The sequence below is a fragment of the Nansenia antarctica genome (assembly GCF_963989245.1).
Source record: "Nansenia antarctica genome assembly, chromosome: 3".
Lineage (NCBI taxonomy): Eukaryota > Metazoa > Chordata > Actinopteri > Argentiniformes > Microstomatidae > Nansenia > Nansenia antarctica.
In genome coordinates, this window is record NC_137688.1 from 19,171,809 (window position 1) to 19,189,308 (window position 17,500).

The following is a 17,500-nucleotide window of genomic DNA, read 5'->3' on the forward strand; positions in this document are numbered from 1 at the left end:
CACAAGTGTTCCTCTGTCTGGGACTCCTTGTGTTGTCATTTGCGATTTCTATCGGTTATAAATCAAAGTCATCTGATCTGACACTGACTGGCAGGGGTGTCAGGGGGATTCCCTGCATTGCAGCAGCGCACGTCATGTTCTTGCCATGCCGGTCAAAGTTGTCACCCTTTCCAGTATTGGATGAATACTGTTGAAGGTTAATTCATTCATTCATTCATTATATCATTTGAAAGGCACCACATTTGACGTGGACATGGAATGATGTGAGTTTTGGGCATTAGAGAGAGAGCTGTGGTAGAGGTCGGCACTATTTAGAGGGGCCACTACTAGGCTCTGTAGGTCACTAGTGGAAGTGGTTGACGGTTTGTAGACGCGGTTTGGACAGTGACTCCTCCAGCTGTCACCCGACTAGGTGTCCCGGCTCACACCAGGTGTCCTCACGTTGACAATGCAGGCTCAGTTCTGCCTGTCTGCCCTGTCAGTCACATGGTGCAGCTGTGCCTGTCCATGTACCCCGCGCTTCCACACACACAGCTGGCGTCCCCTCTGACACTCGCGCCACTGTCCTTCACAGATTGATTACTGGGGGGTTTCTGGGGGTTTTCAGTCTAGTCTAGTACCTCAGTCTCAGTCCAACTGTGTTCAAAGCAGAAGGAGTATTATTAATGTGTTTTATTGTGATTATTCTGTCTTTTAGACATGGAACCGACCCCCCCTGGCACCCCATCCACCCCAAAGCCGTCCCCCTTATCCCAGCCACCCACCTCCCCTTCCCCACCTACCCTCAGATCTACCCCCACCACCCCTACCAGGGCTCTGCCTAAGTCCACCCATTCCCCTCTAGTCTCCCCTTCCTCCTCTTCTCGTCTTTCTCCCCCTCTCTCTCCCCCCTCGCCGTCCCTCTCCACCCCCCCAACCTCTCCCCTGCGCCAGCCCCCCAGACCCGTCTCCCAGACAGGACGATCGCAGCTCAATGCGGCCGCCGCTGGAGATGCCCCACCCAGGCCCCCTCCTGCCCCCCCACGGCCGGCACCCCCACCTGAGCCAGGTGAGTACTGCCACACACACACACACACACACACACACACACACATACACACTTTCAGAGATGCACTCTGACACTCAAATACACAAAGACCATGATATGCACACACAGCAAAAAAAAACTCTCATTCTGTATCAGTGAACAGGGCCAACTTATATTTCTCTCTACTCCCTCTCAGACTCACTGAATGTTTCTTTTCCTGTCTACTCCTCTCCGGGCTCCGCCCCTAATACCCGCACCCACCAATCAGAACCGCCTTCACTCCCTCAGTGGCATGTAAATCACAGTATCTCCATGACAACACCAGACGTTGACCGGAGCATGTAAAGCAGTCAGTCAGTCAGACTCACCCTAACCCTCATCCCTCTCTGTCACCAAGACAACCTGTTTCTACTGGCGACAGCCTTTATGGAAAGTAACCTTCTCTCAATGCTTACTATGGCGTTTTTAGACTAGCTGCGTAGCTGATACTGATTCTCAGACACACACATATATGGAACCTGATTTGATGTCAGCACGGTAGACCAGAAGCCATGTGACAGGACAGGAAACTATGATATCACTCTCAAATTCTAAACACACAGACACATTTTAATTTTAGAGTTTCTTCCGATAAACCTTGGCACATCTTCTGATAAAGCCGTCTGTGCTGTGTCAGCCCAGTGGGTTGAGTGTGCTGAACAAACTGTTATTCTAGGGCATGGCCTCCCTGGCATGTATGAGAAGAACTGGACACCAGCCCCTTACTCTCTTCAACCTCCCTGTCAGAGACACAGATTTACCACTTCCTCTACCGCCTTTCACTCATGTAGTGAATTAAGTCGACCAACTTGTCAACATTCTAGAGTGCCAAGGGTGACTTACTCACCCAAAAAATGCTTTTAAGTTATGATGCTTCATGTTGTAACCAATCAAAGTGTTGTTGCTAGGTAAATTCCACATAAAACACTTGGCACTCAAAGTAGTAGTAGTAGTTGTAGTTGTAGTAGTTTATTTCAGTCATAGAAAAAAGACATATCAGTAAAGCATTAAATGAAATAGAAAAAATTATGTTGAGTGTTCTGGAATTCTGACTACCTAGGCAACTTCAGTGTACACAGCTTTTGCTCCAGCCCAACATTCACTCCTGTACTACAAGGACATTTAACCCCCTAACCACGACAATACTAGTCACACACAGACCATAGTGGTGCACTACTGTAATACACTATGGCTTGTTCATGAGATGAATACCCCCTGGGTATTCAGGGGAGATGGTTCCGGAAGTCTCTCATTCTGTGCATGATGAGTCAACATCAGAACTTACCACTCCTATCACCCAGCAGCTGTGTGTGTCTGTGTGTCTGTATGTCCCTGGCCCCTCTCTTCATGTTCATATGGATCCACCAGTGTGTCGGCCATTTTAGTGGATCTGGGTGGAAAGGGTTGCCATGGTCACTGTATGTATGGCCTGTTTGTCTCTTGAACAAGCAGGGGTGAGACCTGCGCTCTGATTCTTTTTTGCTATCCAGAATGATTCTGATTCTTTTTTGCTATCCAGGATCAGATCTATCTGGCTGATTTTGAGTTGTGTACGGGAAATCAGCCAGCTTGATCTGATCCTGGATCCTGGTTATTCAGGTGAACTGAGCCCAGTGTGATGGTTCCAGCAGATAGGGGGGGGGGCTTCTCCTGTCTAACACTGAACAACCAGGGATAATAGTCAGTTATCTATATTAGGGCTGCAACGATTAGTCGACATAATCGACGACGTCGATCATAAAAACTCGTCGACGTGGAATTTTAGTGTCGACTAATCGTATTTTTTATAAAATTTAAAAAAAAGCTTTTTAGTTTTTTTTTCAAGCTTGTTATAAAAAAAGGTAACATTAACATGAAACATGAAATTATATTAAACTTAGATAATGCGACGGTTATCTTAATTTTTCAAACTGCCGTGGCCACACGACTAATCAAAAAAATAATCGACAGATTAGTCGACTACCAAAATAATCGTTAGTTGCAGCCCTAATCTATATCTATGTAGCCTATTGATGGGTATATAGCTACAGGACAAAGTGTGTGTGTGTGTGTGTGTGTGTGTGTGTGTGTGTGTGTGTGTGTGTGTGTGTGTGTGAGAGAGAGAGTGAGAGATCTCTGGGAAGGGCAGGTCCGGGTGCTCCGCCCTCAGCTGCAGCTTATGCTCGTTAACAAAGAGAACGTACCTGAGATCCACAGAGACAAAGGCTGAGTCATCCCTTCTGCTTCCCCCCTCTGTGTGTGTGTGTGTGTGTGTGTGTGTGTGTGTTCGGGGGGGTCATGTCTCAAACAGCGGCATGTGCCTTGCTGAATGCTGAAGTGGTCCCTCTGTTCAGGGCTGGGGGGGCGGAGGGATGGGGGCGGGGGGAGGGGGAGGTCAGGAACAGTTGTTGGCTAGGAGTAGCATCTGCAGAACATCCTGATGATCACATGAATAGCATCATACACAGCTTTTCTTTGTGTGTGTGTGTGTGTGTGTGTGTGTGTGTGTGTGTGTGTGTGTGTGTGTGTGTTTATGCAGTGTGTTTATGCAGTGGGATGCAGTGCATCTGTTCCTGGGGATCACCGGTCATAGTCATTTCCCCCAAAACCCTCAACTTGGGACGATCATGCTGTACTGTGTTTACTACACCTGCAGGTCAGGGGAGGCTGGTGGAGGTAGAAATCAGAGGACGGGCTCATTGTAATGCATGGAACGGAATGGGGAATAGGATCAAACACGTGTCTACATGAAACCATGCATTACAATGAGCCTGTCCGATTTCTACCTCCACCAGCCTCCCCTGCTGTAGATGTATTTGGACTTGGATTTGTACGATTAAATTGCACTTCAATTGAGTACCTGACCAGTGTGTGTGTGTGTGTGTGTGTGTGTGTGTGTGTGTGTGTGTGTGCATGCATGCGTGTTTGTGTAGAGGAGCCAGAGGAGGTGCTGTGTGTTGAGGAGCTAGAGGAGAGAGCCAAGTCTGGAGACGCCAAATCTCAGACTCGGGTGAGTGTCAACACACATGTACTCCATGTTACCTTACCACGATACCACCAGAAAGACCACCACACTGTCAGACCAACAAAGAAAGATAATCGTATGTGTGTGTGTGTGTGTGTAGGTGGCTCGGTACTACCTGGCCCTGGCAGAAGAAAAGGATGAGGAGCTGAACAACTGCACGGCGGTGAGCTGGCTGGTCCAGGGCGCCAAGCAGGGCCGCAAGGACGCTGTCAAGCTGCTGCAGCACTGCCTAGCAACCCGGAAAGGTAACAGGGGGCGGGGTCACGGACGGTACCAAACACCTAAACACACCGAAACACCATAAACCACTGATTTCAACATTTTATGCAACCAGAATTAAAATGATCCTATTATGTCAGACATAGTCGCTCTAAAAATCCATGGGATTCAGTACAGTTCAGTCGGATCGCCATTTTTATGGGGTCATCAAAGATCAAATCAAATCAAATGTTATTGGTCCCGTACATTTTACACAGCCAGAAGTGATACAGGGAAATGCTTTTGGTCATCTAGCTCCTCACTTAACAACAATAAAAACAAATCAACAATACATTCTAATGGTCTGGAAAGATTAACCTACATTATTAAAGGCAAGCGAAAAGACTTTGACAAGCTGTGGGAACCATACATGAAGAACATGTAGGATAGAATACTTTATACAAAGTGGAGGAAAGTTTTGTTTTTGTTTTGTTTTTTATTCAATCCAAAATTGATGCAGGTTGTGTGTGTCTATGTTTGTGATTTTTGTTATTGTATGTTTCTCTTTCTTTGTCTTTTGTTGTTTTTTCTTTGATGTTGGTATATAAAAATGATAATAAAAATATTGTGAAAAAAAAACAATACATTCTAATATGTCTGTAACCTTACAGTTATTACCTGGGCCAAATTTTTCAAAACTTTTAATCTGGATCAGAATGATCCTGATTCTTTTCTCTGATCCAAGATCAGATCTATCTGGCTGATTTTGAGTCGTATAGGGGAGATCAGCCAGCTCGATCTGATCCTGGATCAGAGAAAGAAATCGGGATCATTCTGATCCAGATTAAAGGTTTTGAACAGCTGGGCCCAGAGCTAGTTGAACAAGTTGTTTCTGTAGCGCTTCGTGGGTGAGGACAGGGTTAACGTTGTGGTTGGCAGGCATCACGTCGGAGAACTTTGAAGAGGTGAAGAAGCTGTGCATGGAGACGCGCTTTGAGAGGGGCGTGAGGAAGGCAGCGCTGCTCATGTACTGGAAGCTGAACCCAGAGAAGAAGAAGAGGGTGGCTGTGGCCGAGATGCTGGAGAACGTGGGCCAGGTCAACACAGAGCCCGGTACGCACACAGGCATACACACACACACACACACACATGCATAGACACACACACACACATACATGCATAAACACACGCACACACACACATACATATATGCATGCATGCATACACACACACACACACATACATGCATGCATGCATACACACACACACACACACACATACATGCATAGTCACAGACACAAAAAAATCGTTTTTAAAGAGTGTGTGTTTTGATGTTTTTGAAATATTGGTGTTTTGCTGTTATTTCACCCAAAGGTGAGCCTGCCTCCCCGGGCCCGCTCTCCAGCTCTGCCCAGAAACAGAGGAGGGTTCTAGAGAGCCTTGTCACCAGTGATGGTATGTGTATGTGTATGTGTGTGTATGTGTGTGTGTGTGTGTGTGTGTGTGTGTGTGTGTGTGTGCGCGCGCGTGTGTCTGTCTGTGATGGATTCTTGAATGTTTGTGCCTTTGTGTTATTTATGCTCAATAGTGCTTCATGAGATACTTAAAGACATGGAAAGCAATGAAATCAAGGTGTGGTAGGATAGATAATGTCGTTGAAGGACGTTATTATGACTAAGTGAATTACCTCTCTCTCTCGCTCTGTCTCTCTGCAGCCGGCTCCCATGTGGGTCTAGATGACTTTGTGGAGATCACTAAGAAGTACGCCAGGGGCATCGCCCCCACCTCCGTCATGGCAGGGGCCGGCGGTGACGACGACGACGACGACGATGACGAAGCTGTGAAGAACCCAGACGACCTGCCCCTTCACCTGAAGGTCTGAACCTCTGAAACTAAAATATCTCATATATCTCACCCCCACCACACACACACATTACCTCCCATATTCTCTGTCAATTTCTCTCAATATCTCGTCCTATTGATTTACCTCCTCTCTCTGTCTCCCTCTCTCCCTCCTCTCTCTGTCTCCCTCTCTCCCATCCCTTCCATTCCCTTACGTTCTCTCCTAGGTGCTGAAGTTCCCACTGCAGGGCCTTCTGGAGATCAAGGAGCACCTGATCGACTGGGCGTCGCGGGCGGGCATGCAGTGGCTCAGCGCCCTCATCCCCACCCAGCACGTCAACGCCCTCATCTTCTTCTTCATCATCAGCAACCTCACCATCGACTTCTTCATCTTCATCATCCCCCTGCTGGTCTTCTACCTCTCCTTCTTCTCCATGGTGATCTGCACGCTGCGCGTGTTCCAGGTAGGTAGAGAGGCTGCTGTACCTGGTGGAATCTTCCGGAATATCAAAAAGAGCATGTTTTTAGTTTTTTTCTAAGATTCAATTGCTGTTAGTTATATGTATATGGATGTACTGTATCTTGCTGTCTTATCTTTTTGTATGATGTTGTTGGAGTTTGAAAACATGTGTTCGTTTGAAAACCCTTTTTTTAAATTTACTGTTTAAAGAAAAAGAGACGCCGTGGATATCATGTCCTTTATTTGTTTTTGTCCTCCAGAACTCTAAGGCGTGGGAGAACTTCCGGGCGCTAACGGACCTGCTGGCCAGCTTTGAGCCGGGCCTGGACCTGGAGCAGGCAGAGACCAACTTCGGCTGGACCCACCTGGAGCCCTACCTCTACTTCCTGCTGTCAGTGGTCTTCGTGGTCTTCTCCTTCCCCGTGGCCGACAAGGCGTGGGTCCCCTGCTCGGAGCTGGCCACAGTGGCGCTGTTCTTCACCGTCACCTCCTTCCTCAGCCTCCAGGCCTCCGCCCAGCTCTTCGCCCGCCGGGCCCTGGTGACAGAGGTGCTTTCCGGGGCCTGCTCCCTCACCCGCTTCCTCCCCGAGAGTCTCTGGTTTCTCCGGCCGCTGGGGGCCACCTTCTTCACGGTGCCGCTGGGGGAGATGGTGGCGCTGAACGTGAGCGTCCCCTGCCTGCTCTACGCTCACCTGTTCTACCTCCTGCTCCGCATGGCCCAGCTGCGAGGCTTCAAGGGGACCTACCTGTGCCTGGTGCCCTACCTGGTGTGCTTCACCTGGTGCGAGCTCTGCCTGGTGCTGCTCAGCTCCTCCTCGGCGCTGGGCATCATCCGCACCTGCGTGGGCTACTTCCTCTTCCTTTTCGCCCTGCCCGTCCTCTCCCTGGGCATGGCGGCCATCTTGCTCGTCCAACTCCTCCAGTGGTTCCTGGCCCTGGAGCTCACCAAGATGGTGGTCACGCTGACGGTGTGCGCCGTCCCGGTGGTGCTACGCCTGTGGACCCGCTTCAGCCTGAACCCACTGGTGGTGGCGAGGTCCCTGTCGCGCAGCAGCGTGGTGAAGCTCATCCTGGTGTGGCTGAGCGCCGTGGTGCTGTTCTGCTGGATGTACGTGTACCGCACGGAGGGCATGAGGGTGTACAACTCCACGCTCACCTGGCCCGAGTACAGCAACATGTGCGGGCCGCGGGCGTGGAAGGACTCCAACATGGCGCACACGCAGATCCTCTGCTCCCACCTGGAGGGCCACCGGGTCACCTGGACCGGCCGCTTCCGGTACGTCCGCGTGACCGGCATCGAGAACGGCGCGCAGTCCGTGATCAACCTGCTGCCCGTGGTCCTCGGTAACTGGATCCGCTGCCTCTACGGCGAGGCCTACCCTCTCTGCGACGACGAGCAGACCTCCCCTGAGGACCCCTCCACCAGTGGCCCCCACCTCCCCCAGCCCCTCCCCGCCAACCGGCCCCCTCCCCAGGACCCCCTCTGCAAGCTGAAGAGGCTGGCCAAGCACGAGTGTCACGTGAAGCGCTTCGACCACTACAAGTTCGAGGTGACCATGGGCATGCCCCTGGAGAGGAAGACGCGCAACGGCACGGTGGTGGAGGACGAGGACGCCACCAAGGACATCGTCCTGCGGGCCAGCCACGAGTTCGGGCCCACGCTGCTGCACCTGGGCGCCGCCAGCCTGGTGGAGTTCAGCACGGTGCTGGAGGGCCGCCTGGGCTCCAAGTGGCCCGTGTTCGAGCTGAAGGCCGTCCACTGCCTGACTTGCGCCGACGACCGCGTGCCCAGCGGGCGCCAGTACAAGATCGAGCACGACTGGAGGCGCTCGGCCCAGGGGGCGCTGCAGTTCGCCTTCGACTTCTTCTTCGACCCCTTCCTCAGCGCCAAGCTGGAGCAGGCGGAGACGGAGTCAACAGAGACGGGGACGGGGACGGGAACGGGAACGGGAGGATAAGAGGGTGGAGGAGGGTGTAGACTCTAAGGAGTGGATGAGTGTAGTGTCCACTTTGAAGAGTGGATAATACATAGTACACTGGGAGAGGTGAGGTCACTCAGTAATGCATTATGTTAACCACTAGAAGTGAAGTGAGTGACTGAGTGTGCAACACAGGGAGGTGTGTAAGTGTACATTGGGAGAACGTAACCCTACTACGCCTCTGTGTCTCCTAGATGATTAGACTGTGTAAGCATTGACGCTAACTCTACCTGCAGTACATTCATGGTGCTACTACATGGCGTCCCCCAAGTACTCGTGTTTAGCTGCTTGTAGTGATGGAAACCACACAGCTGTTTGTGTGCGTGTGCGCATGTGTGTGCGAGATGGTTTTATAGCTGCTGCCGAGCCAAAATGTGTCCTATGTAGAATCAGCCTGAATTAGCCACTTCATATGAAACGTGGGAGACCGTGAAAAGAACACTACGACATCCTCTCCATACGCACATGATCATACACTACAGTCAGTCAATCATGTACACTTACACAACTACTGCCGTTAAGACAAATACACACAAACACATATACATACATCCATACATACACACACACACACATACCTACCTACACACACACACACACACACACACACACACACACACACACTAACCTCACTAACTTCATTCATAGCCAGTTTGTTTTATCCATCAATTTTTCACAGAAAACATTTTTGGAACACACTACTTGACTGACTGATGTTTAGTCTAAAATCACAAAGACATTTTTGCATGCAAATCAACCATACACAGTACATACATGTTCACATACTGTAGAGGGATTTTATCTCTCTTTTTTGACATCATGTTTTGGTCACGTATGAACTTAGAATTTTTAACTACTGGTTTGAGATTGTATTTGTGTTAAGAGTTTTCTTAATATGTATTATAATATGTATAATAATTGTAATATACAATATGTATCATTTAACAAAGTTTGCGGCCTTAATTCAGTGAAGGTACATACGTTTGTAAATCAAAATAAGGACTTTTGTACAGATCTGGGAACTGTTTCATTGTTTTCTTCCCGTAACATTTCTTTAGGGTCCCATTTCATAAGATCACGATGCTGAAACGAATGAAGAGCAATATCTCCTATTCTGCTTCTGTTGAGCTGTAATCATTATTGTGTGTCATTTTGATATCAACCTTAGTGTGTGTGTTTTGTTTTTTGTGTGAACATTTTGTTGTGAGAGTTGTATAAGTGCCTTGTCTCTTTCTGATAGCACACAGTCACATACTGGGGCTGTGTCTGAGTTGTGGTTGTTGAGTTCACTTAAGAAAAGAAAGAATGGCTGAAGATACCAGATACATTTGTAATATTCACCCTTTTACTCAATGACTCAAATCACCTCATCTTACCATTTACATTTTACATTGTTGGCATTTAGCAGACACCTTTATCCAAAGCGACTTACAACAGATAGGCCTACATTTGACTAAGTAAGTGAATTATCTATCCACCAGTCTTAGCAGGAAACAGTGATCTATGCTCAGGCCTGGGGCCATTTGCAGTCGCAGTGCTAGAAGAAGGAAGATCTTCTACCATTACTACCAGTAATGGCTTCTACACACGTTAGCCAGTGTATTACCCGTGTGTGACAGTCCACAGTGACCTGAACTAAAGACATTTTGGTAGTTGTTATAGGTCTGCTGAAGTTATCAATTAAACGGTTTTGGTTAAATTTGAGCTTCCTATACTTGTGTGCCTTGCCCCTAACCCCTCAACCTCCGTCTTCTCCTTCTCTTTTTCTTCTTCTTCCCCTGCTGTGCAGGGTTCTGATCCCACAATTCCAGACTGTAAACTTCTCTGATGAGGTCTGTGTCACAGGATGTGTTACCAACAGAGTAACCCTCCACTATGACCAATAAACATGTCATTAAACGATCTGCTTCCTGTAGCTTCTCTCTCTCACAACGTCCACTTATTATTGATCTCATCCATAGGCTTCATTTTGGTAAGGCAAGGTATGGCACTCGCATTAAAAAAAAGAATCCTCTGGGTTAAACTAACTGTATAAACGCCATAATACTGTTGGTTCAAATGTAACATATTAATGAACAAGTCCATGTCATGTTGTGTCAATACAAACATTTCTTAAATATGTTATTTTAGTGAAAAACCCAACCTAACCTCACCCGTGATTGTGAAGCTAACTCTAGCGAACGCTAAAGGGTACAATAGCTAACTTACCTATGTCAACCATATCTCTATTCTCAATCATTTCTGTAATAATTGTACCAATTATATACTATTGGGGCCAGTAACACTAACTTGCGTGTGATAAAGTTATATGTGTGTGTGCAAGCATGTTTTTGATATCGTCAATCGTCTCACTTTGACTAGGTGAGCTGGTAACACAAATAGGCCTATGCCAGGGGGGAAAAGGAAAATGGACATGAGGACCTTTTTTGGTATAAAGGCAGCAGAGACAAGTACAGGGACACAGGTGAGGTCTTACAATACTAGTGATTTTAACAGAGCAGTTACTTTAGAGTTGAGTATAGATACATCTCTAACGTTTTGTTTTGTTTCTACGGAGATTGAATCAGGTCCACCTGCTAGCAAAGATGTGGATTACTAAATACTGTAGTTATCTCCTTTATTCATTACCTTAATGTCATATAAGTCAATTATATAGAAACAACTCACCAAAATGGACTATTGCACAACTGATTTGAAAACAATTTCCCCCTCAACCCCCCCACTCGGTACCTCGCCAATACCTTGGCTTTTGCCCGTGAGGCCCGATATGAGTAACTGCTGATCGCTGAGCTATTTGTTCTGAGGGGTAATGATAGTATTTCAACACTAGGTGGCACCATAACCTATGGTCTACAGTGCCATACACTGTAGAGCTGGGGTGGGCAATTAATGTTCACAATCGGCCACATGAGAAACCGGGACTATTGTGGAGGGCCGGACCAGTAGGCTGAACTTAATTCTGCCCAATATTACTTTTATCGCTTTATAAAAAGCAGTAGATTATATGGTTTTGACTAGCTGCTACTGGTAAGAATACATGTTACGATAAGGCTATGTGGAGTAGGTGAAATATAGAAGAGCAAGACTCATTTGGAATGGAATGGACTTTATTTGTCATTGCTACAGTACAGGTACCAAACAACGAAATTTAGGAGGGGTGGCTCCCCTGGTGTTAGGAAAGGGAATTTTTTTTTATTTTTAGAAAAAGCATAAAAGCATAAAATCACAAGAAGGTAAGGAGCTGGTTTACATCAATAAAGGCTATGTACACAATCCACTGTACTATACTGCACAGATAGTCAACTAGGGTTGTCATATTGCACAAAAGTATTTTTTCACGTTATTTTAAAGTGTCACAGTTTGCAGGCTTGAAAATGTACATGTTTGTGCCTCAGCACTAGCTGCCATACAATCCGTCCGGACTGTCCTGGGCCCAGAACTTAGGCCTTTTCTGTGTTCAGGGCCTTGACGGCCCTGTGGTAGAAGCAGTCCTTCAGTCTGTTTGTCTTAGCGGCCGGGGTCCTGTACCTCCTGTTCGAGGGCAGCCTGACAAAGTGTACGTGCCCAGGGTGGGTCGGGTCCCTGGAGATCTTGGAGGCCCTCCTGAGACAGCGTGTGTTGTACAGCTCCTCCAGAGAGGGGAGGGGGGCGCCGGTGATCTTCTGTGCTGTTCTCACGACTCTCTGTAGCGCGTTTCTCTCCGCTGTTGTGCAGCTGTGGAACCAGTTGCAGATGCCGTAGGTGAGGATGCTCTCCACTGCGCCGTGGTAGAAGGCCACCAGTATCTCCTGCTTGTTGTGTTCTTTCCTGAGGCATCTCAGGGTGTATAGCCGCTGTTGTGCCCTCTTGATGGTGCCTTTTGTGTTGTCCTTCCAGGCCAGGTCATCCCGCATGTGATGTCCCAGGAATCGGAGGGTTGAGACTCTCTCCACGCTCTCTCCGTCGATGAGCAGGGGCTGGATCTCGGACTTTTTCCTCCTGAAGTCTACGATGAATTCCTGGGTCTTTGACTTGTTTAGCAGCAGGTTGTTAACCTTGCACAGCTTGCTCAGTTGCTCTACCTCATCCCTGTACGCCGCCTCGTCCCCCCCCGAGATACATCCCACCACGGTGGTGTCGTCTGCAAACTTTACGATGTAGTTGCTGGGGTGGACGGGGGTGAAGTCGTGGGTGTAGAGGTTGTAGAGGATGGGGCTTAGCACGCAGCCCTGGGGGGACCCAGTGCTGAGGCTGAGGGCTGTGGAGGTGTGGGGGCCCACCCGCACCCTCTGGGGGCGGTCGGTCAGGAAGTCCTTGATCCACGCACATATAGAGTGTGATAGACCCAGGTCTAGTAGTTTGGTCACTAGCCTGTCTGGAAGGATGGTGTTGAAGGCGGAGCTGAAGTCCACGAAGAGCAGTCTCGCGTAGCTGTTTCCCCTCTCCAGGTGGGATAGAGTGGCGTGGAGAGTCGTCGCTATGGCGTCCTCTGTGGACCTGTGGGCTCTGTAGGCGAACTGGTATGGATCCAGGTTGGGCGGGAGGCGTGTGAGTATGTGGGCCCGGACTAGTTTCTCGAAGCACTTCATGATGATTGGTGTGAGTGCCACCGGGCGGTAGTCGTTTAGGCAGCTCACCGTGCTCATTTAAACACAGGGAAGTAAATGCAGCTATAGTTTTGACCTTTTGCAACATCAGTTTGTGCCTATTATTTATTAACATTACATACATACTTCATTTCAAACCTTTATTTAAAAACTCGATAGGCACTGAGGTCACCCTCATTTACAGTGATGTCGTAACATACAACATTACGAGTCACAGTGTAGTATTTCTACCTTCTGAAATGATGGCTAGGACTGGTGATATCAAGCGAAAGGTTCTTTATATACAAATCTGCTGACATACACTTGTGATCACTTTCTTTTTCAATAAAACTAGCTATTAGATATTCACTTTCAATTCAATGTACAATCACATTTCTCAAAAACAACAAACTGTCAACTTATTTATGACGTCTTTCTACAAGACATTCTGGAACCTGCAGTTTTTCTTCTTCTTAGCTAATACAACAGAAATGTACTTCAGATTTTTCCCCCAAAAAAGTTTCAAAATAAGTCATAAAAAAAAGGTTTTGAATAAAAGTCCTTAAAAAAGTTTCTAAATAAAGGTCCTTTAAAAAAGTTTCAAAATAAAAGTCAGGGGAAAAACAAGTTTCTGAATAAAAGTCAGGAAAAATAAGTTTGAAAATAAAAGTCCTAAAAAAAGTTTTGAAATAAAAGTCTGGGGAAAAAAGTTTTCGGAATAAAACTTAAAAAAAACTTTTTTTTTAGGACTTATTTTGAAACTTTTCTTTTGGGACTTTTATTATGAAACTTTTTAGGACTTTTATTTTTAAACTTTTTTTAAGGACTTTTATTCTGAAACTTTTTTAAGGACTTTTATTCTGAAACTTTTTTTAAGGACTTTTATTCTGGCTTTTTTAAAGGCATTTTTAACGAACTCCCAGCAGAGTCAAAACACGATAGCAGCAGCAGCACATCGCCATAATAGCGATTTTTTTTTGTTATGCTTGTTGTAAATAAAAGTTCTATGATGCATTGAAATTACATTAAAAGACGCATTGCCTACACTTATTTACATTATTTATTTATTGACCTCACACAGGGCCGGCCAGGGACAGGCATAGGGCTGCATGTGGCCCGGGGGCCGTACAATGCCCAGGTCTGCTGTAGAGTCACGTAACGATGTGAATATATGAAAATGACATCCTGACCACATCTCCTCCATCACACTGTCCTCATCAGTCTTCTCCAGTTCCACCCAATACCTCCTACACATTAATCATAATAACATATTGATTTACAGAAAGTGAAAATACTGGCCTTATCAATCAGCATGTATACCTTACAGTAAGCAATAAAGAGACACAACAGCCATACAATATGATGCAATTTCGTTGAAATCTTTATTCAGAAAAAAACCCATATTAACATATTTATAATTGTTCATTTGACATTTTGTCATCAAAAATACATAAACACAAAAGAAGTTATTAAATTCCAGGGCAGGACATGAAATCAAACAACTGACAGATGTTCCAAAATGTAAATTAATAAATAAATGAATAACTGTGTTCTAAACAAATTATCTGTATACTGGCAAAATAATCTTGTGAAAGGCTCAAGAGATAAGTGTAATATCTCTCTCTCCCGTTGCCACGGGCACCATCATCATAACTCGTTCTCCATTGATTACTGATCAGTGTCGTTTCAGACAACAAAACTAGAAATGTCAAAAAGAGTGATATATACAGACACCATTCAGGCCCTTTAAAGGTTTAGATTACAACATTGATAAAACATTCCCCAACATTCCTCCGGTTCAGTTTCTCATTTGAAAACCGATTTCGGTTTCATTTAAATGTACACCGTAAAACCGAACAATGGTAAACATGCTTATTTTGTGTCCCTGGAAACACAAAGAAAGGAGAGCTCGGCTTGTCTATGGTAACTAGTGCTGTGTCCAGGCAGAGCTCCTGAAGCCATTGTACAGCTTGGTTTATGGTCAGAAAGGCAGCCAGTCATTTAAAAACACATCAATTTTAGTTTTTTCATGCAGCATCTTTTTGCTTGATTGTAGGACTCTTTTTTTTTCTTCTTCTTTTTTATTTTTTGCTTGATTCAGTGTGTTTCATTGCAAAGTAGCACATGACATAGCCGAGATCCCCAGCAAGTATCCACAATCAACAGAAAGTCAGAAGCAACAACTCACTCATGAAGCTGGGCTTCGTCTGGGGACGCCACATTAACACCATTAACTGTTATTGTCTTCACCGTTACCATCATCATGAACATCACCATCACCATCATCATCATTGACGAGAATTTACAAAAAATAGGGGATGGATGGATGGGTGGTGAATTGAACACACAAAAACTGTAAGACTTGAACATCCAGCGAACATTTAGCTCAACAACGCTCAGCTAGAGCCTCCAGCAACCACAAAGAGCTCTCACACCGACGTCAAGAACCTGTTCATCAATATGGAGGATAGGAACATGAGTTTGAAGTGACCACAGACATGTACATACACGGAGAGAGAGAGAGAGAGAGAGAGAGAGAGAGAGAGAGAGAGAGAGAGAGAGAGAGAGAGAGAGAGAGAGAGAGAGAGAAGAGGAAGAGAGAGGTGGAGGGGGAGAAACACATGAACAAGAATAAAAAAACAGACGCATGTAAATGTTTTTTTTACAGTCAGAGGTCAAATCCTCAGAATGGAAAACCGACCAATAGCACACAGACACAATCCAGCCACAATCCAGAGGTCCATATTGATGTAATCCATGACCTACAATTCCATAATCCAGATGAGACAGCTCCTCTTCTGGCCCTAGCAGCAGGGTCCGTCCAGCTTTGTGGGGTGGGGAGGGGAGGGGAGTGGGGGCGTAGAGGGTGCAGGGAGTGTGTGTCTCTACAACACTGCCCCCTGTCGTCTGGAGTGTGTAAGTGTGTGTGTATGTGTGTGCGTGCGTATGTGTGTGTATGCCCGCGTGCGTATGTGTGTGTGTATGCCTGCTTGTATGCCCGCATATGTGCGTATGCCCACCCGCGCGCGTGTGTGTATGCCTGTGTATTTGTATGCCCGCATATGTGCGTATTATGCCCACCGCATATGTGCGTATGTGTGTGTATACCCGCGTGCGTGCGTATGTATGTGTGTGTACGCCACATACGTGCTTATGTATACGTGTGTATGCCCGCGTATGCGTTAGTGTGTGTGTACTCTCCACTCTCCTCCAGCCGTTAGTGCAACTCTGAGTTGAGTTTGTCCTGGAAGATGTAGAGGTTGTTGGTGGCGGCGATGGCGATGATGTTCTCCGTGGGGTGCCACGCCGTGTGCAGGATCTTCTTGGTGAAGTCCAGGCTGTCCACGCTGATGTCGTCCTTCCGCCGTTTGCCGCCGGCGCTGACGCGGCGGGGTTTGAGCACGGCCCGGGGCTTGCTGCTCTCCCTCGACGCCTCCAGGGTCACGTCACGCTTGGTGTTCCTGTCGAACATCCGGAAGAAGTTGTTGTAGGCTCCCGTCATGATCACACTGAGAAGAGAGGGGGAGGGGGAGGGGGGGGGGAGAGGAGGAGGGGGGGGGAGAGAGGAGGAGGGGGGGGAGAGGGAGAAGAGAGAGAGGGGGAGGAGAGGGGGGGGAGGAGAGAAGAGAAGAGGGGGAGGAGACAGAAGAGGGGGGGAGAGAGAAGGGGGGTGGAGAGAGAAGAGGGAGGGAGGAGAGAGAAGGGGGGGAGGAGAGAGAAGAGGGAGGGAGGAGAGAGAAGGGGGGGAGAAGAGGGGATGACAGAAGAGAAGAGGGCGGGAGGAATGAGAAGAGGGAAGGAGAGAGAAGAGGTTAGTCAGCAACGCAGACTCCTTTACATTACACTGCAAAAAGTCAGCTCTCAAAAACAAGAAATAAAATGGGGGAATATTACTTTAAAATGTTTTATCTGACAACAGAATAGGAAAATCACTTGCAAAGATTAAGATATTGCCTTGATTTAAGATATTATTAGATTTACTTTTTACAGTGTAGCCTGCCAGAACTTTTGTGAAGTAAGAGACACACACACACACACACACACACACACACGCACAAACACACACACGCGCAGTACCTGTCTGAGCCGTTCCAGGCACATTCAAACTTGTCGAAGATGCAGTCGTTCTCATAGAGAGAGCAGAGCTTGCTGCGGAGGTAATCATGCACCTGTAGGGACACACACACACACACACCTAATTAACACAGTTTCTCTCTCTCACACACACACACACACACACACATCTAATTAACACAGAGTTTCACACACACACACACACACACACACACACACACACACACACCTAATTAACACAGAGTTCCGGAAGGAGGAGATCTGATTAACTCAGACAGGGCAACGCTGATACTAGAGTTAAGGCAGAGATTG

General features: G+C 47.0%; 2 protein-coding genes across 3 annotated transcripts in view; one reads left to right on the plus strand and one right to left on the minus strand.

Annotated features, from left to right (window-relative positions):
• Positions 1–699: 699 nt before the first annotated feature.
• wfs1b (Wolfram syndrome 1b (wolframin)) lies at positions 700–8,528 on the plus strand (the record flags this gene model as incomplete). Its single annotated transcript, XM_080527031.1, has 8 exons — positions 700–1,048; positions 3,979–4,055; positions 4,171–4,315; positions 5,208–5,381; positions 5,643–5,723; positions 5,984–6,144; positions 6,338–6,574; positions 6,831–8,528. The coding sequence occupies 8 exons, from the start codon at positions 700–702 to the stop codon at positions 8,526–8,528; spliced, it is 2,922 nt and encodes a 973-aa protein (XP_080383157.1).
• Positions 8,529–16,331: 7,803 nt separating this feature from the next.
• LOC308152496 (serine/threonine-protein phosphatase 2A 55 kDa regulatory subunit B gamma isoform) overlaps positions 16,332–17,500 on the minus strand; it is a gene marked incomplete at both ends in the record, with an annotated part of 17,550 nt that continues 16,381 nt past the window's right edge. For both annotated transcript variants that reach the window (XM_080525491.1, XM_080525490.1), the window contains 2 exons: positions 16,332–16,623; positions 17,192–17,283. In XM_080525491.1, coding sequence (XP_080381617.1) covers positions 16,332–16,623; positions 17,192–17,283 — 384 coding nt within the window. The remainder of the gene's footprint in view (positions 16,624–17,191; positions 17,284–17,500) is intronic.